Below are 26,355 nucleotides of genomic sequence, written 5' to 3'. Positions count from 1 at the left end.
AATCAAGAAAGCTCAGTTCAAATAGTAAACAAAGAAGATAATCGATATGATGAATGGTCGCTCTTCCTGCCTGACCTAGTGATCCATAGTGGTGTTTGCTTCAGAAAGTTTCCACGCCCTCCTACAAGTAAGTCTTCGTACGTGAGTAATACCTTCCCATGAGGTAAGCCATTGTTGCTCAGTATCCTTCCGCCGAAGTCTACCATTCATCCATCATCACACATCAATCGCCTATCCTTGGCACCAAGCTTAGTAAATAGTATCGATAGAACGCTCGTCATCGAAGTACGAGTAGTATGTATTGTCGCTGGAGAAGAAAGAGAAGAGAAGAAAACATGTTCTAATCAATTGTGATCTGAGATTATCACGAACTACGTATGTTAAGTAATGTTGGACCATCTAACCGAACCATGAATTGCCCCATAGCTATAGTTGTTAGAATGGTTTCAGGGGTTTTTCTTTTTCTGATTATGACATGATTATATTTATCGAGTAAGAAAGACTAATTATACGCAACAATGAACAGTGATTGGTCGGTGGGTTGCCAGTACGTACGACGAGTCATCCAGAGTCGTTGCATCCTCCTACTGCGGTGCGTCGGTTAAAGGGTAAACACGATTAATGGAAGTATTGCGAGCGGAGTCACAGAATATATGCTGCTAGTCCATTATGTTCCCACTTACGTCGCAGAAGAGATATTTCATCTTTCGTCTCGCTATTTATCGGATTTTTACTTTGTGTAGCACCACGCATACTGTGCTGTAGCCAGAGCTGCATTTAGTCGCCAACATACCTGCTATATGAGGTTCCGTCTTACTACCCCTCATTACCCCTTGCGTCAGGTGGTTGCCTGGCTCCACGACAAGAACGGCCTCTGGCTCAGGTGTGGGTTCAGCTCTTCCCCGTTTCGTATTTATTCTTCTAATTAAATAAATGCTCATGGTGGGATTGACAGTGCTCATCTATTACCAAGAATGATTACTTCCGAGCTTCCGACAGGCCTAGAAGAGGTGGATGTTATCATTGTCGGAGGTACGTGCCATATCAGTATTACAACTCGTCCTGAACTGAGAATTCCCCATAGGAGGCACTGCCGGCCTGATAGTCGCGGCCAGACTTGCTGATACAGAGCCTCAGTCTACGATACTTGTGATTGAGGGCGGATCGGGCAACTATCGCGCACCTACCATCGTTCATCCGGCTCTATACCGAGCAAACTTTGCCCAGAGAAACACGAGTCTGATGTATGTGTCCGTCAGGGAGGAAAACGTGGCAGACAGGTCTATCGTGGTAGCCGCTGGCAGTGTTTTGGGGGGTGGCTCGTCAGTGAACGGCGCCATATATGCACGTGCCCAGCAGACTGACTACGATGCATGGGCAACGAAAGGATGGTCCACCGACGAGCTCATTCCTTTTTTGAAAAAGGTAAGTTATAGCGACGCACTGAGACACTCACGATTTCTGATTCGCGCTTATAGTTTGAGAATTTCAACGCCCAAACACGCGGTGATACTCACGGATATGACGGTCCCACTGCTGTTTCTGACGGCCGATATAGCTGTCCTCTACTCAAGGACGATTTCGTATCTGCAGTTGAGCAGAGCGGGTTACCTCAAGTAGAGGACTTGCAAGATCTCGTGTCGAACAACGCCGTCTCTGCTGCACATCGTTACGTGTCGGCAGAGACGGGCGAGCGGCAAAACACCGCTCTTACCTACCTACATCCTCGTCTCCAGAGTGGAGTTACAAAAAACTTGATCGTTCTCGTCCAGTCCCAGGTAACAAAAATCCTCATAGATGACACCAAACGAGCTTCCGGTGTCGAATTTCGTGCCAACCCGGTTTTCGGCTCAACTACTTCCAGTTCGTTAAGAACGACAATCAAAAGCAGACGATTGGTCGTGGTTTCGGCGGGAACACTAGGCACGCCACAAATCCTTGAACGATCAGGCATTGGCGGTAGTGATATCTTGACACAAGCTGAAATCCCGGTTACAGCAGATTTACCTGGAGTCGGCAATGGTTATCAGGACCACCACATGGTCCTGGGCACGTACAATTCGACTTTAACCCCTGCGCAATCCGTAGACAGTGTCATCAACGGAGCATTAAATACTACCGAACTACTCGCAACTAATGCCAACATCTTGAGCTGGAACGGGGTAGACGCCTCCTCTAAGATTCGACCAAGCCAAGAAGATGTAGCTGGCTTCAAGCCCCAGCTCCGGAAAGTGTGGGACCAATCCTTTGCAAACGTCCCGAACAAACCACTTGGATCATTAGTTCTGGTGGCAGGGTGAGTATAGGCCCTCTGTCTTGGCCCCGTTCCGTAGGAAAATATGTGTAGGGGCTGACACTGTTTGCAGTGTTCTTGGTGACCCTACTGCGTACCCAAAAGGGCATCAGTATTTCACAATAGGGTGTTATAGTCCGTATCCTCGATCTAGAGGACATGTGGTACGTCAATTATCCCTCTGCTTGATTCACATAGAGCTCGAGCAATCCCGCAGCGCAGAAGATTAACCCGAAACGTCTGAGCATATCACCGGCCCTGAAATGGGAGATTCACTAGACTTCAAAACAGGTTTCCTCTCAGACGAGGACGGGGCAGACGTACAAACGCTTGCCTGGCTGTACAAGAAACAACGTGAAGTGGCAATGAAGATGAAATTCCAGCTTGGGCCGATCTCCCCAGAACCTCTCTTTGCCAAGGGCCTGGCAGTAGCAGATGGGAAAATCCAGTACTCACCCGACGACGAATTGGCCAACGAGCAGTGGGTCAGAGAGAACGTAAACACGGCATACCATCCAATGGGCACGTGCAAGATGGGACCAATAGAAGAAAAGGGGGTCGTTGATAGCAGTCTAAGTGTTTATGGCATCAAAGGGTTAAAGGTCGCTGATATGAGCATTGCTCCGGAAAATGTTTCGGCTAATACGATGAGTACAGCCCTCTTGATTGGAGAAAAGGCGGCAGACATTTTCATCAAAGAGTTAGGCTGGGGGCATGCGTAATATACGACTTTGAATGACAAGGACGAATTCATGGGAATTTGTTTTAATCAGAGTAAAAAAAATGTCATATTTTATGAAAGGAGGTCTTATAGGCCGCAGCTATAAAGTGAGCAGATATATCCCAAACAATCTTCGACAAAGAAATGAAACCTCCACTATATAAATAAGATGCGAAAAATCGCATCTCTGATGTAAGGCTGCATGAAAAGCGCCTCCAATCCGTAAGCACGTATCATTCCTACCGCCATTCCTCATTACGAGGCGCCCGGGTCGAGATATTATGCCATCTTTAGGTCCGGTTACGGTTTTGGCAGGTCTTACATTTTTGTGTGTTCCGCCCCTTGAAGGCTGCCATGAAATACGAGAATCTGACATCATACCGCTGAGAGTGTTTCAGGAACAAGCGAATGCCTCTAACTAGGCTTATTTTAGGCCCCGGAGCGCTATCACGAGTCGTTGGGGCTAGACTTTACTAGGTTTGGGCTGATTGGTGGACTTGCAGAAAATCCAACCCCACCGACCCCTGTGGCGTCCTCGGTTCACTTGACGATTGGGTATGCTGACACCACCAGGAATAGGAAGATTGCTTGCAGATTCTCATTTGCTAGCTTGTACCCCCCCTACATGATGCAGAATCCTGGTGGAGGCAAGACGCAAGGTCAGCGTTGAGCTGATTCCCCTGCGCCGTCGAGTTGGCCTTTACGAACGAGGCACGGCAGGACGACAAAAACTTTAATATGCTTTGGCACCTCCTCACTGTCTTTGGAATAGTCCTCCGGCAACATTGCGTCTGGTTTTTCTACCGGCTGTCTGCTCCATCTTGAACATGGTCAGGCCCTCCTGTGTCGTCGCGGCTGCGTCGATATTCTCCGCTGCTGCTGGTCTGGATCTGAGTGTCAACGACGAGGCTTCCGTCAAGCAAGCTGCTGCACAGATCGCCAAGGGGCTGTATTTTTATCACAACCCAAGTTCAACAGCAGGGGATTTCAATCAGCCTCAGCCATGGTTCTGGTGGCTGTCCGGCAACGGATGGAATGGTCTGCTCGACTATATGGTGTATACGAACGATACAACGTATCAGTCTGATCTGTTATCTGCACTTTCTGAGAATGTTGGTCCTAAATATGACTTCGTTCCAACGGCACAGTTCAACTGGGAAGCCAATGACGACCAGGCATACTGGGTGTACAATGCGTTGACGGCCATGGAATATGACTTTCCTTCCTTGGCTTGCGAGGCATCTCCGGATGGCGGCTGCCTCAACTCGTGGCAGGCCATAGGTACGAATGCCTTCAACCTCTTTGTCAGCCGTTGGAATTCCGATAGTTTCACTTGCAACGGAGGACTTAAATGGCAGTATCGCAAAGATGCCAATGGTTACACCTATAAGAACTCTGTCACCAATGGTGGGTTTTTCCAGGTTGCAGCTCGGCTCGCACGATATACCGGTAATCAGACTTTTGCCGAGACTTGCGGCCAAAAATGGACCACTGGCAGCTTTGATGGACAATCCGACTTTGGCGTTGAGTTGAGCGCGCTTGAGGTCGTTCAGAGTCTGCTTGTGAAGAGTGCTCCAGCGCTGGAAGTCGCTCATCCGGCTTAGCATGCTGATTCGAGGATGTTATTAGCAACCAAGAAGGCAACAAGATTCACGAACCTCTATTAAATAACTTGTATCATGTCCATCCAAGGGAGCATGGTTTTCTTGTATCACCATAGAAACAGTGACAGGTATGCATTTCCCGTCCACGACGTCGTCGCGGTGATTTTACCGCAGCATTTATCCCAGCTGCCCTCTCTTCCAAGGTTAGAAAGGCGAGACTTCGCCAGCCTCTTCACAGAATGGAAAACAAGAAAACAACGCTTGCACTTGCATAGCATGTCAGTAATACTTTGGATTTTATGAGAGTCATTCACTCACAAGAGTCTATCACACGGATCACCAACTGCCGAATTCGCGATGTGGTGATCACCAAGTCTTTTTCTGTACTGCTTTAGACAACTTATTGAACCTAGCATGTATTTGATCTCTATGCTTTCCGTTGACGTTCGATAGCATGTAATTTATTCTAAACAAGCATCTTTTAAAGATCTAGTGTGTTGTAAAGATTTCTGGATTTGGTTGTGATGCAGTTTGGATCTCCTTTTGCGTATAAACAAGAGGCTTGCCTCTTGACTCTTTTTCTTTTTCCTTCAACAGGAAGTAGGTATGGTCACTGAACGTCCGCTATTATCGCCACTGACAGTCGACGATATGATCACAAAGCTGGAGTTCGCGACGAGTTTAAAACGAAGAAATGAAATTTGCTTCTTCTTCAACAACTCATTGTCAATAGACTGAGCGAGAAGTATAATATTCCGCGAGTGTCAAGACGTATTACCTTGTTGGGCGCTTTGTCTCAGTGGATACCTAAACCCCAGCCAAGTTAGCTTGGGGATGCACCCAATTGGCCTGGCACCGCGTGCTCCCAACCCATTGGCTGGACCGTGCGACAACAGGAGCATTGGATGACTGGCGGTTTGGAGACTCTCCATCCCTACGTTGGTAACTTACCTGGATCAGTAGTATCGCAGCTCTCCCTCGGCTCTCTGCTCGGTGCTTAGATATGTGAATTTCAAGTTATATGCTATCGCTTACCGCGCTCCTCTCGTCAGAGCTTGGGTTTGTCGAGCCTTACTCCCGCCCCTACCGGCAATGTATGTGGCCTTCCTGTAGTCATTCCTACAGGAGATGAAGGCATTTGGCCGGCCGTTTCTCGAACATCCACCCGTGTCTTCCAACCCCCCAACGGCTCGAACGATGAGTTGGCACTTTCTCCTGCATGAGGACCCTTCGGAGACTGGCAATCTGCGTCCTGCAGCGCAAGTGATTCCAGCCCAATCGCTTTCTACATGCGACCAATCAAAGCGTCCGAAATGGGTTGCCAGGCATTCTGCCTTTTACCTGCAGATCGCACAATTTTCCTTACCCTAATAACGCTGCTCCATTGCGCCAGCATGTTGGATGGACCAAATGAATTGCGCTCTCCAGTGCAGCTGCGCAATTGATCCAAGCATCGCTCATCGGAGAATCGCCTTTCTCCTACCTGGAGGTACAGATCGGCCATGGTCTCAGTTGGGCTTCTACGCTGAATTGTCCTTGCGGTCTAATTTTCGAGGTGCCTGCACAGGCAGGTAGCTAGCACATGGACACCACGGGGGTTACCCGAGTGGGTGGACATCCCGACAGGCACTGCCAGGATCCAACAAGTTCCAAGGTTGGAGTTGTAGTCGGGTTCTGAAGTTTCTTTCCACGGGATACTCCGCCATGGGTTCACGCAGCTTACGCCCATGGTTCGCCTGGAAGCCCAACGTCGCTTCATGTTCCTCAATTTGCAGCTCGCTGCATGCAGCCACGCCTGGGACGAATGGGACGTCGGGGCAACTGCATGCACGTACCCTATCGTGAAGCACTTTGACATTGCAGCGCAGCGCAGCTCAACACGCTACCGTCGTGGCATTGTCGCAGAACGAATGAGACCACACGACCACCCCTCATCATGTGGCTTAACCCATACTCGATCTTCGGACTGAATTCCACATCGTTGGAACATGGTCCCGCCGGCCCCATGCAAAGCGCACTGCTGCAGACGTCGCCTCGCCGGCGCTCAGCATAACTCGGGCATTGAGCTCAGAGAAGCTTAAAGGTGGCTCTGCTCGCACATATTCCTCAGCGGCCTTATGCATCTCCTAAACTCCATTTTCGTTTTTCTTACACTCATTATGCTTGTGGCTCCACACTGGCCAGTAAAGCCTTTGGTGACACTCCAGTAGCGTTCAACCCCATTCACCAATTTATCCATGCATATTCCACAAAGCCATGTGCAGCAAGCTGGTCTTACTCAATCTCTTGAGTGGAGCCCCGGCGCCGACTCTGAATACTCCTCGAGTCGCCGGCCCGGTGAAAACTTGTTGCTGACTCTCCGGAGTTTTGCACGCAGTGAGTGGCTTGGCTTGCAGAAACGGACAACAGTACACGATACGGACATAACCATCGGGATCATCGTTGGTGTTCTACTGGGGGTGTTCTTGATCGGAACCCTCGCTTTCTTATACATCTACCGGAACTCTATCCGTTTCAGCAGACGAAGACGAAGGCATCGCAAGTCATCCAGTTCGAAAAGTTCCAAAGCATCTGATGGTGGCGGCTCGTCGGCGCCAGTTGCGCCTCCACCTGCATGATTGGCTACTCCCCTCCAGAAGATATGTGTTGAATGTACCGTCAAATTCCACTGAGATCTCCAGTTGGATGGCAGCCAATTGATACCAAAGGATTGCGTGTCTATGTTCTCACGGGTGGTCATTTCGTTTACCATGTTTTATTATAATTTTGGCATGAATTGCCGTTTGTTTCGATGATGTATGATGACATGCTCGAATATTTGGGTTAAGGACGGGGCGTAGTAGGCGTTATGGTGTTGTAAGCCGGGCGATGCAGACAATAAAGACTTTTGGAAGGAGTCACACCATGCCGTTGGAAACAGTTCTCAAAAGCACATTCAATTCTGTCTATACGCTGTCTCGCATCATTGTCATGTGTCTTGACTCTGTGCCTCCGAATTAAGATGCCCTGTCTAAGCCCCACGAGAATGGGTTCGCTTGTTGACAATCATCTTCGTGACTTACAGCGTTGCTGCCCAACCTGAAACCATTTAGTTGCTATCTGTATTTACACTGCCATGTTAGGCCGCATCTTTCATGTAGCAGGTCTAAGATAAATCTAAAGAACCTTTCCTCAATTCGATTAATAACAGGCTGCATTGTTGCCGAGGTCTGAGGTTCGTTTCCAACCTACCGAGTCCGTCGCCCTTTGAAACTGACACGAACGTTACAGATCACTGCTCCGAGCTATACCGTACACATGCAAATATGTATAAGTGGCCTATAAGTCCTTGCTCCATTATGATTACAACGTGAAAATGTTTCAAGAACTGATCGCTGCTGGTGCCAGACGATGGTGCATACGGACGCAAAAGCAGCATCAATTTTGTCACAGGCAATTTGAACTACTGCTGACATTGGCTTCTTTACCATGAAGACCTCTCGCTTCGAAGAAAATTATTGATTGTATCTTAGTTCAAGCCACTCTAGCGTAACCTGAACGCAGTCTCGTTTTCATTCTTGTCTAACTCTAGCAGAAGGTGGCATCCGGGTCGCAACCAAAGATATATGTTCTTGATTGATAGATGCGCTTCTATACAGTATGGTAGTAGAGTTGGTATCAGTCGGGAAGTTGCACTACAAACAACTTCCCTCCGGTCTCTCTCAATCGTTCTAATGTCAGAATTAAAGAAAAGAAATAAAAACCCTTGATGTGCTCCCAGCAGCGTGCTTGATGCTCCTTGCGGCAATGCGTTCTGTTGGATGGCTACGCGATCTTCAATCTGGCCAGAATTCGGGCTAAGCTGTGCTGATTTTGGAACAACACAGCAGCTGCTGCTGTAAGCAACCCTATCGCTGTCATTGTTTGGTAGGCGCTGAATCCATTCGGCAAGTCTTGTCGCTCGTCGTCATAAAGCCACTCGTGGTGGATCGCGCGTGGTACAGGATCGTTCAGCCGCACGCCCGCGGTGATCAGGTCGCTATAAATATTGGCAAATTGCGATAGGGTAAGTAATGGAGCCACATATTTCGACATCAGTTGCCTCCGTGGAGTCTCCCAGGCCGTGTTACGCATGGCCTCCTGACATTTCTCGACCATGTCGACCAGCCGGCCAACCCTCTGCCGTTCAACAGCAGTGAAAGCCTCAGACAGGGCTGTAACAGACCAGGCGGCTGGGCTGCTAGAGAGCCGAGTTCCTAATGTTGATTGCAGGGCATTGACGAGGGATGCGCAAGACTCGATGCAGCTGTTACCACCTTGCCCGACCAGCGGGTTGAACTTATGCGCCGCGTCGCCGATAACAATCAAACGGCCGAAATGCCAGCGGCGGAGCACAAAGTGCGGCAGGGCCGTCACGGCACTGGACTGAAGGTTCTCGGCGACGTCTTGGAACCGGAGGCCAGAGCTGGTCAGAATCACACTCGCCGCGCGTTCCAGTTCCCGCTTCTTGTCATCTTCGCCGAAGCGCGGTATCGCGCCGATAGGGCACGAACGCATCTCCTCTGGGAGTTGCCAAAACCAGAACGTGAACAGCTCTTGTTTAGGTCCCACCATGAGGCCGGCCGCGGTCCCCTGAGTAGAGGCACCAATGACTTCTCCGGGCTGAACCTCGGGCATCGGCTTCGCAATGCCAAAAATGCACGCATGTTCACACCGGATGTTTTGCCTATCACACTTCGGGATAGCTGTCGGGTCGCTATCATCCGCGTTCCGCCACAGCTCTCTCCTCACCGAACTGTGCACGCCGTCTGCACCAACGACGCATTGAGCCTCGAACACCGATCCATCCTTCGTGTACACTGTGGCCTTTTCGTCATGTGTTTCGACTCTGATCACCTTCTTGTTGACGAAGATCCGGTGCTTTTCGACGACGTGGTGATAAAGTACGCGAAGCAGCTCGTACCGCTCCATGAACATGTTCACATAACCATGACGCGCCTTCATGACTGGCCCATATCTTCGTGTCATCAGCGTAGCTCCTGTCCGCCCGTCGCCAATGATGCTTCTGTCGACTGGCTGCGCCACTTTACATATGTCCTCGTACACGCCGAGCTGGTCTAGTACCCTCAGACCATTGGGCCACAGCCCGATACTTGCCCCGACATTTGGTGTTACGCTGTCGTAAGCTTCGAGAAGAACATAGTCGACTTTTAGGCGCTGGAGCATAAGAGCAAGAACAAGGCCCGTTAGTCCGCCGCCAACAATAACGACGGAATGGCGAGGGGGGCTTGAAGCCATATTGGATGTTGGAATCTGATATGCGTACCAAGCAGTCTCAACAATGTGGAGGCCACTAAGATCGACCCAAGATTCGTGCACATAGCCATGCAGGGTAGTATAACGGTTGAAATAGTCCGGACTATTGTCTCTTATCAGCCGAGGTTTCTTGGGCGCGGGTTGTCTGTTGGACTCCGCGTGTGACACTGAACAACCTTGCGGGTTTTCTATGCTCCCGGCTAAAACAAGGGCTGTAAAGTTAATTTTTGACCAGAGATGCAGATCAAAATGGTCTTCTTCATATCAGTTGTGGGCCTCGCCAAGTTGTGCAGAGGTTAACGGGGAGAGTTTTGGGCCCGAGACCCCGTCTATATCTGCCAAGTTTTCAGCTAGTTTCGAGGCGTATGCGCGCTCCACAGTCACGCTCAGAATCAAGACAATTCATATACTGCCCTGAGAACGCATTTGAACTTCACAAATAATGAGTAAATCCCTCAATGCCCAAATTAGTCGCCCTCCCATCAGCGTAACGAAGGCTATGGATAAACTAGTACCAAACGACCACCGGGTCCGGTACGAGCAGTTCCAAATACGCGGCAAAACATACTCCGCCATCGTGGCAGAACCCGCCCGCGAACCGATTTCCACCATCGTGCTGATACATGGCTTCCCAGACCTTGCGTTCGGTTGGCGTGTTCAGATCCCATACCTCCAGGCCCAGGGGTATCGCGTCATCGCCCCAGATATGCTTGGGTACGGGGGAACTGATGCGCCGCAGAGTCTGGAGCATTACAGCCTCAAGAGTATGGCCTTGGATATAGCCAAACTGGCGCAGCTTTTCGTCGGTGAGACAGGACAAGTCATCCTCGGCGGCCATGACTGGGGTGGCGGACTTGTTTGGAGAATTGCTCTATGGCATCCCGAGCTGATCAAGGGCGCATTTACCGTCTGTACACCTTTCATGCCGCCATCTCCGCACTACTCTTCCTTAGAGGAGGTTGTGGCCAAGTTGCCCAACTTCAGCTATCAGACACAGTTTGCAGGCCTGGAGGTCGAGCAGCAGATCCAAGGTGAAACCAAGCTCCGCCAGTTCTTTAATGCTGTCTATGGTGCAGAGGGGCCGAGCGGTGAAGTTGGGCTGAAAGTCAAGGGTGGTGGCATACAATTCGCTAACCTGCCCAAACTCGGTCAAAGCCCACTGCTTACTTCGGACGAGCTAGACTTCTATGTGGAGCAGTACATGCGCCAGGAGGCGCCTCAGATGAGAGGTCCGCTCAACTGGTATCGCATTAGCTCTCTCACTCACAGAGAGGAACTGGAGTTGACGGAGAAGCCGGTTCTCTTTGAGTTCCCTGCGATGCTGATCACAGCAACAGAGGACGAAGCATTGCCCCCTTGGATGTCTCATGGTATGGAGCAGTATTTCAAAAACCTCAAGAGGGTGGACGTAAAAGCCTCACACTGGGCCCTAACGGAAGCTGGGGAACAGGTCAATCGTGAAATTGCAAAATGGATCGACGACATCCTCGCAATGCCGGCGCTGTAGTCATGGTGACCTGTTACGGACTTGGCTATGAACTAGGGCTAGCTCCAAGAGAACAAAAGACAGCTGCGACAATGCTAGTAGGTCGCTGAGTTCATCTTGACAGTCACACCATGGATGACGGTCGACTTATCACCACGAATGGAACAGTAATCCAAGCCTAGCAGTGATGAATTCATGAATTCAAAGTTGATATACAAAGTAGGTCATGATTTCGATGGCAGTTGTCCATCTTGTTTTGTACAGAGTGAAGCATGCTACGTGGCAGCTGTCAGCGCTCAAGGCCCTTTGTACTTGATAACGTCTTGTAACCATTTACGGCTGTAGAGAAGCGGCCGTGTGGACGGAAGATCATCGTTGGGAGGATCCTGCGGAATGACTCAGCTTGGTCTGTATAAGCCATACAATCAGAGCTGGTGCGGCTGACGAGGTGAGGCTGCTCCATTCATCCTACGATCGACGTTCCAATTTTGGGCCTCGGCCTTGTAAGCATAGGCCTGCTTGGCAGCCACAAGCGGCAACAGATCTTCAGGCGAATACAGTGCATTGAATAAAACCGAGAATCACAACTACCCACGACAGATGCCACACATAATACGGGCGCAAGGCTGTGTGCGATACAATAGCTAGTCAACTTGGGGGGCAGTGCCATCCTCCAATCGTGTTACGGGCCTGATCATATAGGTCTGCAAAGCTAGTCGCCAACAGCACAATACGTCATAATCTCATTGCATTCAAGACATTGCCTCGTCGAGACTAGTTGCGCCCGATTCCATCGTCTCAACTCAGCCCAGCAGTTCAAGACGGGTGCAGTAAGCTTACCTGAATCATGGAGCTATCCAAACAGCGCTTGAGAGCGACAAGGTGCTGAGTTGACCAAGGCAAAGAAAGGCGAGGCGCGTTTGCTCCTACCGGTAGTTGATCCAACATAGCAGATCGTCATGGACGGGAAAGGCTATGCGATGACTTGGCTCACCAATCGAAGGTGCGACCAGGCTGCTGCGTTCTTGCGATAGTGATCATGATGGCTATCTCACAATTATAAAGGGGGCGCCTGCCCAACCCAGCCCGCTTCTTTTTCCCCATCAAACGACCACGCACTAACAAAACCCGAGAATACGCAACATTGTCAAACAGCAACATGTACGCCTTCAAGTCCCTTGCCGCCCTCGCCCTCATCGCCGGCCTGGCCCAGGCTTCCCCAGCCCCGGAGCCCATCATCAAGCTGGTCAAGATGTGCGACAAGCCGCACCTCCAGGGTTCCTGCTTTGACTTCCAGACCGAGATCGAAGTGTGCAAGAACCTGACCCCCAACATCGACAACAAGCTCAGCTCATTCGACACAGGGCTGACATTTTGCGATTTCTACAAGTACGTTTAAACCCATTGCTGGGCTCGTTCGAGAATTCTTGACGCCCGGCCGCGCAGTTCTTGCTAACACATCTTCTCGAATCACAGGGACAAGGGGTGTGCCGGCGATAACAAGACGTTCCGTGGCAAGCAGGAGGAGCTGCCGGCTGAGTACAACAACAAGATCAGCTCCGTCAAGTGCCGCAACTGGAAATAAATGGTTGTGTCGGCTTTGTTTGAGATATTCCTGTGTCACGCAAATAGTACAGCACCTACGGCTTACGGTGTTGGCGAAGGGATAGCCTGTGGGAGGCAGCTCATGAGATTCCCCGTTTGCGGATCCACGTGAAGAAAGTATCTCATAGACAATAGAAGACTTTTTTTCTTTCTTTTATTATGACTACGATGGACTTGATCTAGCTCGATATGAAATCTAGTGGTATCATGCGTCTATCGGTTGGAACGGTCCCAAGCCTCTTAATTACCAGAATTGGCCGGGGTAGTACGGAAAGCCCTGGTTCGGTGCCATTCCTGGATACGGCTGTGGTTGCGCCATGGCTCCGCGGCCGTTACGAGCTCTGTTGCGGCCCGACCTGGTCGGGTACTGCGGGTAATACTGTTGCTGGGGCTGCGCACCTGGGAACCCGGCATTGCCACTCACATTCCTGCCGTTCACGAACACCTGAGGATACTGGAACTGCTGTCCAGGGTTGAAGGCGAGTCCTTGGTCGTAGCCTGGGTACTGCAGCACGCACGCCGAGCATACCCCCTGGGGGGCAAGGAATGGGTTCATCCCCCCTTGAAACTGGAGTGCGGCTCCGGCTTGGAAGGGCGGAGTAGAGGCGCTCCTTGCGGGAAACCCCGGGAACTGAAGTTGGAGTTGAGGTTGAGGTTGGGGTTGAGCTTGCAACATGGGCTGCTGTTGGCCTGCCTGCGGGCCTGCCTGCTGGGCTTGGTTCTGCTGCTGTGGCAGCGGCACGCCAGCTGAGGGCGGAGACAGAATGGTGCCGAATATGGGTTGATTTTGAGGCATTTTGAATGCTGGGGACGAGCTGCGAGAGTTGATGGTACTGGTATCCTGAACGGAAGTTGTGGGAAATTCTGCGAACGAAAAGTTTCATGCCATTGCAGGTTTCTCGCAAGACTAAGTACAGTCAAGCTCGCTCATGATTCACGCCAGCCTTCGTTATGTACATCATGGTATCATCATCTATGACACAGTGACCCGTCCGTCATGAACTGACAGGTTGACATCTGCCTCTAATGCCATGCAGCAGATATCTAACTGGATATCGTATCAACCAGAACGCCTTGAAAATGCCGCGCCCTGTCATCTAGCTCAAAAGATCTTTGATGTCCTCAATCCTCTGTAGCCTCTTCTCCTCGTCTGACATCATTCCCAGAGAGGTAGCACTTCGTCTCAGTCAGTCTTAGTCACAGGATTGCAAGAGTTGGTAGACTTACATGAACTTCTTCCGGTCTTGAACCTTGAGCATTCTCTCCTCTACGCTGTCCTTGGCGATGAATCGATATACTTTGACTTCTTCGTCTTGTCCCATTCGATGGACTCGATCGATAGCTTGAGCCTCGATAGCAAAACTCCACCACGGATCCATCATGAAGACGCGCTTGGCCTGAGTCAAGTTCAAGCCCACGCCGCCTGCCTTCAGACTAATCAGCAGGATGGTGAACTTTTTTGATTCACGAAAGTCTTCGAGAACGGTAGCACGCGCTTTTTGGGTCATGGAACCGTCGAGACGCAAGAACTTCATATTGGCTCGGGTCAAGGCCGGCTCAATAAGCGACATGAAAGATGTAAACTGATTCTTAGTTAGCAAATGCATCGACGCAGTTATTCGGAGCTCCTTGCCTGACTGAACACCACGGACTTTATCCGCGGATGCTCTTTTCGTAAATCTCGTAGCATTTTAATTAATGTCACAACTTTGGAAGATGACTCGTTGACTCCCAATCGCTGCAGGCTAATCTTCGGTGTCGCGGAGATGGCCTCAGGGTCGTCATCATGTCGGATGACTTGAAACAGATCACGAGCATTAATGGCTTCTCGGCAGTTAAAGCATCGTGGTACTTCGTGGCGATCGGTGCTGTGCCTCATGTAGTCGAGCAAACACTTCTTGCAAGCAGAATGCCAGCATCCGGTGACGGTCTGCTCGATCATTGGCTCCTCGGCGCAGATTGGGCATTCGTTAGCGGCTTCATCGCGGATTTGTTCGAGGACGTGTGCACCAAACGCATTGGCGTTCTTCTCGTTGTCAATTGTAGCGGTGAATTGTTGAATAAGTGAGTCAAGGTCCATATCATCTGCAAGGCCAGCTGCTGCGTCAGCTTCTGCCCCAGCAACCTCCTCATCAGCCACGATCTCCTGATTTCGGACCAGGATAGGGTGGCAACATGATTGACGAAGACGGAGAATCTGGGCGAAAATGGTTGTATAAGCTTTCATGACCGTACCCTTTTCGACATTGGCCGAGAAGGTTCGTTTGGCGCGCGTAAATATGTGGTCATAAACACCCCTTTCCGGCTCAGAAAGCTCGATGTCGACAATCTCCATGGATTTAGGCGGCAAGGGCACAAGTCTATGTCGCAGTCAGTCGGGGATTCATCTCGGATGTGAAACAGTCTACAAGCAACTCACAATTTACCATCTGGCGTTTTCATGTCCTTCGTTCTTCTCATGACAAGCGGCTCCAAGACGGTCTGAACCACATCCAGGGCACGCATAAAGTCTTTTGACTCAAAGGGCACAGTGATAAAAGTCCGCCAAAACGAGAAATTATTCCAAGGCTCGACACGAAGAAACCTCACCAAACTGAAGAGATCCTCTAGTCGGTTGACAATCGGGGTTCCCGTCAACACCCAACGGTGCTCTGCCGATAACTCGTAACATGCTTTCGATGTCTTGGCCTGCCGGTTTTTGATATTGTGCGCTTCGTCCAGGATCACTCTGAAGAAGTTTACAGAGAACAGACCATGATGGAAATAGGCATTGCCATTCTTGCTAGACATCTGGTTGAACTCGGAAAGCACGACACCATAGCTGGTGATGATAACATCCGGGGCCGCTGAGCTGGAGCACAAGGCTTGCAGATTATCAATCTTGTCGTTTCCATAATAGACGATGGATTTGAGGGTGCCCTCCTTTGAAGCGTTTTCAGCCTCGCTCTGCCATTGTGCGAGCAACGACATAGGAGCAATCACCAACGTAGTTTTGGAGGGGAGCACGTTCGTTGGCAGACCGGAACGAGGGCCCGATGCTACATTCTGCAATGCAGCGTACTTGTGGCTGTGTATCAGACTGAGCATCTGAATCGTCTTGCCGAGACCCATCTCGTCTGCGAGGATACCTCCCAAGCAATGTTGCTCCTGAACGGGAAAGTCAAGAGACATCTCACCGGAATAGGGATTGACATAGAAGGTTGGAACACCCTCGACCTGCGGTAGGTCCTTGTCATCCACATCTTTGGCTGGCCAGGTGTATTCCTCCCAGAGAGGGTGCATTGAAGCCTCTCGGGCCTCGTTCTTGAGGTCCTTTTCCTTGGCAAGCATCCAGTGAAGAGACTGCTTCTGGTATGGACGAAGCGTCATGGCGAACGTGTCCGAGGGCTCAGCTTCAGGGGTGTTGAAGTCGAAGGATTGCGCCTTCTTGTATAGAGCATCCAGCTGGTCCTGTTCCAGTTCGTCTCCCTCCTCTGCCTCATCAGAAGGCGGGGAGGATCCGGGTTCACGGTTGGCTGTGGCTTTAGGAGTCTGTTTCTCCTGCTTCTCGGCAGCCTCGGCAGCATCAAGCAGACCCTGTCGATCGTGTTTGGCGGCAGCTCTTGTAGGCTGCAGGTTGATCTCGTGGAACAACCTCACCAGAGCGACTTGCCGCAGTCGAAGATCTCTCTCGTCGGAGGTCTCCTGGACTTCAAAGAGGCCAGTATTGCGGTTGTCGGCGGGTTGGTGAAATCTTCCTTGAAAGACGCACTTCTGTATGTAACAGCGAAGTTGCAGGAACACGGTGTCGCTAGTTCGCAGCCTCTCGGGAGCATAGACGCACACGCCCTCGAAAGTACATACGTTTTGATCCATCAATGAAGAAACCCAGTTGGCCGTGTCCTTGGCGAGGCGGCCAATCTCGGTGCCCTTGGCGTCGGTGAAGCGGACGATGACATCGACGCGGAACCTTCCCATCGAAGCCTTCTGCGGCTGGATCTTCTGCCGGACTATGTTCACCACATCGCCGGGCTTCAGAACGTTGGTGCCGCTTCTCGTGGCCCAGCCCTCGGTGCCGAATGCGCCAATGTACCGGGTGTCGGGCATGGCTCGCATGACGGGAGCGGGTGACGGCAGGTCGCGGGTCTTGGGTTCGGCGACGGCTGTGCTCGAGGGCACTATTCGCGAAGAGCTGGCCCCGGCGGCGTGGTGGAGAGTCGACTGGACGGGCGTGCGGCTCTGGGTCTTCTGGAATTTCTTCCAGGTGCCGTCGAAGTACATGTTCACGGCGGCCTCGAGGTTGTCGCCACACTTCTCCCGCAGGATGGCGATGACATGCGAGTCGACCGTGTCGCCAACGAAGCTGTTGAACATATCCTGGTCGAAGCCCGGGGGCTTCTGAGGGGTCTCGGGGGCGCCCGTGGCAGGGCCGCGGTTGGAGGCATCGTCGGCGGGCTGCAGCGGCGACCGCACAGGGACGGGCGGCGCTGGTGACGGGAATATGCTGGATTCCTCTTCAGGATCCGAGAAGAACCTCCGCTTCTTGGCGGGAGGGCCATCCGCGTCGGGCCAGTTCATGTCCGGGATGAGGGTGTCGAGTGACCTGGATAGGTCCCTTGGCCATTGTTGGGAGGAGAGCAAAAGGGCAACAAAGTCGACGGACGGGTATGGGCAGCTCGACGCGACCCCGGCAACCAAGACGCGCCTGCGGAGGAGCGTCGATCATGTGACCGCGTCAAGTCAATTAACTGGAAGTTAACTCAAGGGTTCAAGGGTCGAATCCTTGCAGATGGGATGGATGTCCTTCTAAAAGGTGGGGCAGCAGCCGTTTTTCTTTGACGCGTCTACAGTATGTATGGTAGCTAACCCCAGCTACTCCGTACGAATTATTTATTCTGAGAAATGAGAGACGGCGAGCAGGGATGAGGTCATAGCCCGTAGCCTTTTTCCCGTCTACGTTTTCTTGCTCAAGGTCAACAGCCAAAAAGACAGAAGCGCTGAGAGGGAGATATTGGGGACAACAGCCATCGACAGGCAGCTGTGCAAGCTCATGACGGTCCATGGATTATAATGGACTCGCGCACATAATCCCAAACTATAGATAGATGTATCGTGCCACGACGGCACGCCGCGGCCTGCAATGGCCCAAGAACCTCGCCTTGCCCTCCGCCAATAGGAGGGGGTACATTACGGAAGCCGACATCGCGGGAGCGCGGCGGTACTGCCAGGACCAACTAAGGTATGTATGCATCGCTGTGGCCAAGGCCATGGCCGTGACACCCCCGACAGCGCCGGCAGCCATTCTCACAGAAGCAGGAAGTCGGACTACGACTCGCACCTCATCCGCAACTTCATCCCCGCCTTCCGCCGCGATGCCTACGACGCCCTGCGCGCCTTCAACCTCGAGCTGGTCCACATCCCCGAGCTCGTCTCGAATCCCACCATCGGCCTGATGCGCATGAAGTTCTGGCGCGATGCCGTCAACGACACCTTTGCCGGCCGGCCCCCGAAGGAGCCCATTATGATCCTGCTGCACAAGGTCTTGACCGAGCTGGCCGAGACCGACAGCAACCCGACCTCGATCAAGTTCTGGCTGCACCGCCTGATCAGCACGCGAGAGAAACACATGGACAACAGGCCGTTCGCCAACCTGGCGGCCCTGGAGGAGTATGCCGAGAACACGTACTCGACGCTCATGTACTCCGCGCTGGCAGCGCTGCCGATCCAGTCCATGCACATGGACCACCTGGCCAGCCACATTGGCAAGGCCTGCGGCATAGTGGCCGTCCTGAGGGGCATCCCGATTCTAGCAGCCCCCTCCGCCCCCGTCAAGTCGCCGATGGGCGCTGACGTCGGCGGGGGGAGGTATCCCGTGCTACTGCTTCCCCTGGATGTCATGGCGGAGGCCGGCCTGAAAGAGGAGGATGTCTACCGATACGGGCCCCAAGCCGAGGGCTTCCAGGACGCCGTGTTCCAGGTCGCCACCAGGGCGAACGACCATCTGATCACCGCCAGGGAGATGCTCAAGAATATCAAGGCCGGAGAGAGTCCCGGCCACGACTACGAGCACCAGCACGAAGCTGAGCACAACCACGCCGACACTAGCCTGGATGGAGATGGGACCAAGAGGGACCTCAGACGTGGCTTTGGCGTCATGATGGAGGCGGTTCCGGCTGGCGACTACCTGTCGCGACTCGAGGGCACAAACTTTGACCCGTTCGCCGTCCGCAGTAGCTGGAAGCTGACCTGGTCGTTGTATCGGGCTCATCAGAAGCAGCAGATATAACACCAGCCTTGTACATATATACCTTAATTGTATCAGTAGCCACCGCAATGTCTTCAACGGTACCTAGCCCTATAGGACTAGTTTGGTGTATGATGAACAAATCAGTTACCTACTTGGGTTGGTCCTGTGGTAGTCGTAATGTAAATCAATAGCCACAGAAATTGTAAGGTGATTCGTTGGCATACTAACTCCAATACTAGTGTCAAGGGGAGCTGTGACAATCGCCACTCAATACGCAGCTACCAATGAACATGGCTCTTGAATTAAAACTAGATGGATTTCGCTTTACTTGTTTACAACAGATTATTTGCTGGTATCGACGACATAGCGCCCAGCGATCTGGCCCTTCTCCATCAGATGGTACACGTCCTGCAGCTGGCTCAGGCCGACCGTCTTGTAGGGGGCCTTGATGAGGCCGCGGCGGAAGAACTCGATGGCCTCGGCCGAGTCCTGGCGGTTGCCCACGTAGCTGCCCTTGATGTTGATCATGCGCGTGACCGTGTCGAAGACGGGGGCCTTGAGGTAGGCGTTGGCCGGCAGGCCGACGCAGACGATGGTGCCGCGGCTGCGCACGTACTCGCTCGCCTGCTGGAAGGGGCCCTCGCTGACGGCCAGCACGATGACGGCGTGCGGGCCCAGCTGGTCCGCCGTGGCGTTCTTGACGTCCTGCACCACGTTCTTGGACTTGGTGAAGTCGACGTACTCGGACGCCCCGATCTCCTTGCACATCTTGCCCTTCTCCTCCCCGCCGTCGATGGCGATGGTGTGGATGCCCATGGCCTTGGCGTACTGCAGCGCCATGCTGCCGAGACCGCCGCCGGCGCCGACGATGGTCAGGTACTGGCCGGGCCGCACACCGGACTCCTTGATGGCCTTGTAGACCGTGATGCCGGCGCACAAGATTGGCGAGATGGCCTCGAGATCGCACTCCTTGGGTATGCGGGCGACGTGGTTGGCCTTGCCGATTGCGTACTGTTGAAACGAGCCATCGACGGTGTATCCAGAAAGAGATGGCTCCGGGCACAGGGGCTCGTCGGCCTGCCGGCAGTAGTAGCAGTCCATGCAAGAGCCGTTCAGCCACTTGATGCCTGCGTAGTCCCCAATCTCAATGTCCTTCACGAGCTCGCCGCGTGCAACGACAACTCCGGCTCCCTCGTGTCCGCCAACCAGTGGCAACTTGGTGGGCAGCGGCCAGTCGCCCATCATGGCGTGAAGATCAGTGTGGCATACACCGCTGTACTTGATGTTGATGAGCACCTCATCAGGGCCCGGCTTGGGCACGGGGATCTTCTTGTATACGACGGCTAGTATCCAGTCAGAATGAATTCGACGCTGCCCTTGAAGGAGGAGACTCCATGTTGAGACTTACGTCCTCCCGACTTCTCGACCACCTGCGCCCACTGCTCCGTAGGTATGCTCTCAGAACCCATGGCGAAGACGGCTAGTTGAAGGAGGTGAAAGTCAATGAGACGATTAGTGAGGGAATGTATATATTGGCGGGTAGAGTTTGAAGAGAATAGAGATGAATGGATCTGGTGTAACTTCTTGGAATCCCATCGGCAGCGTCAAGTTGGCTTATATACTCCCAAGACGACACTCGTCGTCTCTACATGGCCCCGCATCACAGTGTGTGCTGCACAGCATGGCCTCCGTCATACATCTCTCCAGTCGGCCGGGATCAGAATCAGCAGCCTGCGCATACAAGCGTTCTAACGCTTTGCAGAAACTTTGCTGACTCAGTGTTTGCGAGATAGTGAATGGGTAGCAGGCGTTGCGGAGAAGGCTACCCCTCACAGGTTACAACTGGGAATCCCGACGGTCTGGGCAGTTGGATTTGCGTGTGTGGAAGGATCGTTGTCATCCCACGCGCTCCGGACGGCCGGTGATCACAATGCGTGGAGAGACTGTCTGCGGCATGTGGCGTGACGGCAGATGGCGGGGTGTCACATCGCCAGGCTGCCATACGACGACCACCCACATGAGATTCCGGGGTGCGCCGCCGGCAGGTTGGCAGGGAAGAGCTCTCGGGCACGAATCCCCGGGGAAGCGCGTGGCGTTGTAGCCAGTGCGTACGACAGTGGTGCATGAAGCACCAGTTTTTAGAGTTCAGGGCCGACGCAGTCATCCCAGCTGCAAAAGGCCAATGGGTGGCAGTCTTCGGTAACCAGGCCACTGGGCAGATGTGCTCATGAAACGACCACGCCGGATGAACGGGTGTGGCCGTTGGCCGTCACTTAGAATCGGCCCATCTTTGAGGGGTAGCTGCGGCCAGACCCACCGGGGTGCCGGCCGGCCGGAAGGCTGGCCCCCCTTATCGTCTCCCCGTGCCCAGTGCTTGTAGGCAGGTCGGATGCACGAGGGCTGTCACCTGATTCGACCATGGCGGGACCGCGCGCGAGTCGTGGCACCAAGGTCTATCCTATACCTTCCTCGCGGTTAGGTTCTCCGCTAGGAACGCCGGAATGTGACATGACCCACGTTGAGGCTGAGCGACAAGAGACAAGATCGCTTAACTCGCAGGCAGGCTGGCAGGGTTCAGCTGGGCGACGAAGGAAATCTAGGGCTGATGGGCATTTCTAATTGATTATTACTCCGGACTGCATGGTTACCTAGATAGCAGGCCTGTTCTATTCCTTTTTTGTACGGGTGCACGTGTTCACCCCAACGTCTGGTGTAAGACGTTCACGCGATAGCTCTCGCTCCTCTGCAGCAACTCCTCATGCGTACCCTTGTCCACGCATTTGCCGTCTTCGATCATGAATATGACATCGGCTCGGCGGATGGTGTGCAGGCGATGAGCTATAGCAATCACCGTGATCCCCTTCGTCGCCATGTCCAAGCCATCCTGCAACAAGCGTTCGGACTCGGCGTCCAACGCACTGGTGGACTCGTCCAGGAGCAGCAAGCGTGGCTTTCGGACGAGTGCTCTTGCTATAGCGAGCCGCTGCTTCTGGCCGCCGGATAGCTGCCCGCCATTGGAGCCGCATTGGGTTTCGTACTTGTCCGGCAGAGACATGATGGTGTTGTGGATGTTTGCCAGCCGACAGGCATTTTCGATCTCAGCGTCGGATGGCTCATGTCCTGGTCGGGCTCCCAGCCCAATGTTGAAACGAATGCTGCCTTCGAACAGAATATTGTCTTGGGGAACCAGTCCGATGTCGTCTCTAAAGATTGGCTCTTTCCTGGCAGCAATGTCCACGCCGTCGACCTCGATGGAACCCGACTCTGGTCGGTACATTCGTTCCAGCAAAGAAATGATTGTAGACTTGCCAGCTCCACTAGGTCCGACGAGGGCACAGAACTGGCCTGGTTGAACATCGATGTCCAACCCCTTCAAGACCTGGCGCCCAGGTCGTGCTGGGTATGAAAACAGGAGTTGCTTAAACTTCACTCGCATGCCTCCTTCGATGCGAGGACTCACTTTCTCCCCTTCATGGGCAGCTTCCGGATCTCCACCGGAAGACGATTTAGGCTCAATAGAATTGGTCGATCCTTGATCCACGAGGTCAAAGATACGCCCAGCAGCCCTGGCAGCATTTGCAACCTCGGGGCCGAGCGTGAACAGTTGGCCCCACTGCTGGGCGCTCACGAGGAGGGCGACCAACACGATGAAGAACTGAGTCTGAGTGTAATAGCCCTCAATGATCTGCTTCGAGCCCCACCAGTAGGCAAGGGCATATACGAAGTGCGCGAAACTGTGCGTGAGCGCCAGGAACAGATTTGCCCATATGTTGGTCCGCACCATGTCTTTTCTGGGATTGCGGAGGGAGCGCCAGTACGTCTCAAGGACCTCCCCCTCGAGGGACATGGCTGCCACGGTTTTGATGGAGTTGACTGCCTCGACTGTAATTCCGATTGACTCAGAAAAGGCCTTCTCATGCTTGGCAGTGAATTTGCCTAGAATACGGAGCTGCATGACGCCAGATCCAAGCATAAGTGGAACAACAGCGAGGCAGACCAGCGCTATCCTCCAAGCGAGGATGTGTGTCAGGATCAGAGCGACGAGGAAGTTGACGACGATTGTGAAGCAAGTTCCGATGATGGACCCAGTGAGCGCTCCGAGGGCATTCGAGTCAAGTGTGATGTATTGCAGTAGCGTGGACGGTGATCTGCCCTCGGATTGGTGCCAATGGACGTCTTGTTCCAACAAAGAACGCAAGGAGAGCCTTCTGACAATATAAAGAACCTTCTCGGCGACGTATCCAAAAGACGACCAACTCATGCCATTAGCGCAGAACTCGATGATTCCGAGGATGAAGAACATAAGACCAAAGAATGCACCAGATGTCCTAATGCTGCCGGGCTCTTTGCAAGGACTGAGAGCTCCGACAGTGTTGCCGAATATAGATGCTGATCCGGAGTAGGCACCTCCTACCATGGCGGAACCAGCAAAAGCGACCAGCAGCCAGAGGGAATAGGGCCGAGTATAGAAGCCGATAGTCTTCAACGTGGCTCCAAAGGTTCGTGATGGCTTTGCTCCCGATGCAGATTGAGGTTTGTTCTCGTCCGCTTCATTAGCTGTTGCCTCGGAAGATACCTCGACTTCCTTGCTTGGCGCTTCTTTCACTTCATCAAAGGTACGCTCAACATCCTTAGTTGTCTCATTGGTGCTGAGACTGGATGTCTCCGAGCTCATGCTCTGAAGTCGTACCAACGCCGCATAGTCTGCATCTTTTGTGAGTAGCTCCGTGTGGGTGCCTTGCTCGATAACCTTTCCGTTGCGCATGACTACGATGTTGTCTGCTGTCTTGACTGTTGCTAGGCGATGCGCAATGGAAATCACGGTTCTCCCAGCGGTGAATTGCTCGATTGCCTTCTGGATGCGTTGCTCACTGGCAGAGTCTAGCGATGAGGTAGCCTCATCTAGTAGAAGAACCCTGGGATCCTTCACCAGAGCTCGGGCGAGGGCAACTCTTTGCTTTTGTCCGCCGCTGAGCAGGTCTCCATTCGGGCCTACCACAGTTGCCAAACCAAACTCTAGGTTTCCAAGAAAGATGCCACAGTCGGCCATTGTTGCGGCGTGCTGCGCCATATCAATGACTTCGACGGCGAGCTGCCCATGCGACGAAGTTGCTTCATTTAGATCCTGCCCACCTCGAACGGCCTCTGCAATCTTTGATAGGGAGTCTCCCAATAGAATTGGCAAGTACTTAGTGTGCTCCGCTCGCGAGGAGTTGACCAGGCCGAGCGCGATGTTTTCCAAGATTGATCGGTCCAGAAGTGAAGGGTCTTGCTGCACAAGTCCAATATGGCTTCTCAACTGGCGGACATTGTAATCACGTAGGGGCCTCTCGTCAAGGTATACTGTGCCAGCGTCGGGATCGTAGAGTCTCGTAAGTAGTCCTGCAAGAGTCGATTTCCCACTCCCAGACAGGCCAACAACCGCAGTGCGCTTTCCAGCGGGGAAGTGTAGAGATACGTTTTGGATAACAGGGACGTCTGGACGTGAAGGGTAGGTAAAGTCGACATTTTCAAGTCTGAAATCGCCTTCACACGCAGGTGTTGCGTCGTCACTGGGCGGAACAGTTCCATCTATTTGAGATGTGCGATTGATGTCTTCCTCGAGACGCTGGAAAGACGCGGCGGCAGCACCAAAGATCTGTAGAAATGGGGCCATTTGGCTGAGGACAAGGGTGCCTGGTTCGGCATGTAAGCAAATGAGCAATGGCTGTTTTCCTGAGGATTTACTTACCATCAACGATGACGAAGATGATGGTATAAGTTGTTCCGACGGTTATGCCAGTGAGGGACCCGTCCACCACGTCGGCAATAAACCGACTACCTTGCCAGTATGCCAGACCGTTGGCTGCAAATGCCAGAAAGTAAAGCATGCCGGACTGGGCTGCCGTTGCCATGGCCTTCTTGATGCCATCCTTCCGGGCTGAGCTTAGCTTCTCGGCAAATCGCTGCTCCAGTCGACCGTTGGCCCTGAAAGCTTGGACGACCATGATATTATTCAAGCATTCGAGCGCAATACCCGAGGCCTCGGCCATGTGCTTTGATACAAGCCCTGAGTATTTACCAACATAGTGTGAGCCGAGCACTCCCATGATCATAAATGCTGGCAATAGTGCCGTGAGGATGCCGGCAAGCTTGGCATACTTGACGTAGGCAACAATGTACGCTGTGGTGAACATTGATAATACGCCGAGAACAAGGCCAACTTTTTGGGACGTGCCATCTTGAATGGTTTTGATGTCGTTGGTGAGCCTTGACGAGACATCGCCGGCGGGTAGTTTGTCGAAGTAGGAAACTTCCTGCTTGAGGATGGATCTGAAGTACTTTGCTCGTAATCGGTGGGCCAGTCGGTCGCCGAAGAGATTCCAGCACAGAATGTAGAGATAGATGCAAACGAACTGAGCGATGGCGATGTATACTACGAGGAGCACCTTCTGGTTCACGCTGGATTGGTACTGTGCGGCATCGGTGGAGGAGCCATTGGCGCAAGTCGCCGAGTTGAGATCGTCCAAAAGTTGACCGAAGACAATTCCAATGAGGGGAAACGGTACACCTGCTGCTACCGCAGAGAACACGCCGACAAGGAGCAGCGCAACATCGGTGAACGAAGGCTCGGCGTAGAAAAGCAGGCGAAAGTAGCTGACGAAGCCTGCAAAGAACTTCACATGCCATGTCAGTTCAGGGGTCTGGAGACATCGGCCCTCAGTCGCGGGAATGTAGACTTACAGAACGTTTCGGCTGTGCTGTCTCCTTTGCTTCGACTTTCGCGTCTGGCGATGGTGCTGCGACGGCGTCGGCGCCCGCCACGTTCTCCTGTGTCGCCTGTCCGCTCATCTTACCGTGCTGCAGCGAAAGCTCTGGAGGTTACCAAGGCTTTGAGCAGGATGAAGCCACCTCATAAGCCAGCGACAACGACAAAAGGAAAGAGAAAAACTTTCAATTACACGCCCATGATGCCCAGCCCGCTACGGAAAACATCTCCACTGCCGAAAGCAGCAGCTTGGCTCCAGGGCGGGTTCTCGCGACTCCATAGTGGCCCTACCTGGGTAACCCGGTCGCGAATTGGCGTACAAGCACGCCCACTCATTTCTCAGTTGCGGTGATGTAACGGTCCCGTATGGCGACGAC

General features: G+C 52.8%; 10 protein-coding genes across 10 annotated transcripts; 5 read left to right on the top strand and 5 right to left on the bottom strand.

Annotated features, from left to right (window-relative positions):
• Nucleotides 1-974: 974 nt before the first annotated feature.
• On the top strand, nucleotides 975-3,015 carry JN550_004466 (uncharacterized protein; the record flags this gene model as incomplete). The annotated part of the gene is made up of 5 exons (XM_049315984.1): nucleotides 975-1,032; nucleotides 1,085-1,425; nucleotides 1,479-2,296; nucleotides 2,367-2,457; nucleotides 2,539-3,015. The coding sequence occupies 5 exons, from the start codon at nucleotides 975-977 to the stop codon at nucleotides 3,013-3,015; spliced, it is 1,785 nt and encodes a 594-aa protein (XP_049173538.1).
• An 826-nt stretch (nucleotides 3,016-3,841) lies between these two features.
• JN550_004465 (uncharacterized protein) lies at nucleotides 3,842-4,618 on the top strand (the record flags this gene model as incomplete). The annotated part of the gene is made up of 1 exon (XM_049315983.1): nucleotides 3,842-4,618. One exon carries the CDS (start codon nucleotides 3,842-3,844, stop codon nucleotides 4,616-4,618), a length of 777 nt encoding a protein of 258 aa, XP_049173537.1.
• A 3,804-nt stretch (nucleotides 4,619-8,422) lies between these two features.
• Nucleotides 8,423-9,895, bottom strand: JN550_004464 (uncharacterized protein; the record flags this gene model as incomplete). The annotated part of the gene is made up of 1 exon (XM_049315982.1): nucleotides 8,423-9,895. One exon carries the CDS (start codon nucleotides 9,893-9,895, stop codon nucleotides 8,423-8,425), a length of 1,473 nt encoding a protein of 490 aa, XP_049173536.1.
• A 460-nt stretch (nucleotides 9,896-10,355) lies between these two features.
• On the top strand, nucleotides 10,356-11,420 carry JN550_004463 (uncharacterized protein; the record flags this gene model as incomplete). Its single annotated transcript, XM_049315981.1, has 1 exon — nucleotides 10,356-11,420. One exon carries the CDS (start codon nucleotides 10,356-10,358, stop codon nucleotides 11,418-11,420), a length of 1,065 nt encoding a protein of 354 aa, XP_049173535.1.
• Nucleotides 11,421-12,558: 1,138 nt separating this feature from the next.
• Nucleotides 12,559-12,984, top strand: JN550_004462 (uncharacterized protein; the record flags this gene model as incomplete). The annotated part of the gene is made up of 2 exons (XM_049315980.1): nucleotides 12,559-12,788; nucleotides 12,876-12,984. The coding sequence occupies 2 exons, from the start codon at nucleotides 12,559-12,561 to the stop codon at nucleotides 12,982-12,984; spliced, it is 339 nt and encodes a 112-aa protein (XP_049173534.1).
• Nucleotides 12,985-13,248: 264 nt separating this feature from the next.
• On the bottom strand, nucleotides 13,249-13,800 carry JN550_004461 (uncharacterized protein; the record flags this gene model as incomplete). Its single annotated transcript, XM_049315979.1, has 1 exon — nucleotides 13,249-13,800. One exon carries the CDS (start codon nucleotides 13,798-13,800, stop codon nucleotides 13,249-13,251), a length of 552 nt encoding a protein of 183 aa, XP_049173533.1.
• Nucleotides 13,801-14,101: 301 nt separating this feature from the next.
• JN550_004460 (uncharacterized protein) lies at nucleotides 14,102-17,561 on the bottom strand (the record flags this gene model as incomplete). Its single annotated transcript, XM_049315978.1, has 4 exons — nucleotides 14,102-14,180; nucleotides 14,232-14,587; nucleotides 14,710-15,364; nucleotides 15,424-17,561. The coding sequence occupies 4 exons, from the start codon at nucleotides 17,559-17,561 to the stop codon at nucleotides 14,102-14,104; spliced, it is 3,228 nt and encodes a 1,075-aa protein (XP_049173532.1).
• Nucleotides 17,562-18,088: 527 nt separating this feature from the next.
• Nucleotides 18,089-19,269, top strand: JN550_004459 (uncharacterized protein; the record flags this gene model as incomplete). Its single annotated transcript, XM_049315977.1, has 2 exons — nucleotides 18,089-18,222; nucleotides 18,273-19,269. The coding sequence occupies 2 exons, from the start codon at nucleotides 18,089-18,091 to the stop codon at nucleotides 19,267-19,269; spliced, it is 1,131 nt and encodes a 376-aa protein (XP_049173531.1).
• Nucleotides 19,270-19,572: 303 nt separating this feature from the next.
• JN550_004458 (uncharacterized protein) lies at nucleotides 19,573-20,699 on the bottom strand (the record flags this gene model as incomplete). The annotated part of the gene is made up of 2 exons (XM_049315976.1): nucleotides 19,573-20,573; nucleotides 20,639-20,699. The coding sequence occupies 2 exons, from the start codon at nucleotides 20,697-20,699 to the stop codon at nucleotides 19,573-19,575; spliced, it is 1,062 nt and encodes a 353-aa protein (XP_049173530.1).
• Nucleotides 20,700-21,925: 1,226 nt separating this feature from the next.
• JN550_004457 (uncharacterized protein) lies at nucleotides 21,926-26,061 on the bottom strand (the record flags this gene model as incomplete). The annotated part of the gene is made up of 3 exons (XM_049315974.1): nucleotides 21,926-24,906; nucleotides 24,962-25,886; nucleotides 25,954-26,061. 3 exons carry the CDS (start codon nucleotides 26,059-26,061, stop codon nucleotides 21,926-21,928), a joined length of 4,014 nt encoding a protein of 1,337 aa, XP_049173529.1.
• Nucleotides 26,062-26,355: the final 294 nt, after the last annotated feature.

This window comes from Neoarthrinium moseri (genome assembly GCF_022829205.1).
Source record: "Neoarthrinium moseri strain CBS 164.80 chromosome Unknown scaffold12_Wmoseri_CBS_16480, whole genome shotgun sequence".
In the NCBI taxonomy this organism is placed as follows: Eukaryota; Fungi; Ascomycota; class Sordariomycetes; order Amphisphaeriales; family Apiosporaceae; genus Neoarthrinium; species Neoarthrinium moseri.
This window is presented reverse-complemented; position numbering and strand designations above follow the sequence as displayed.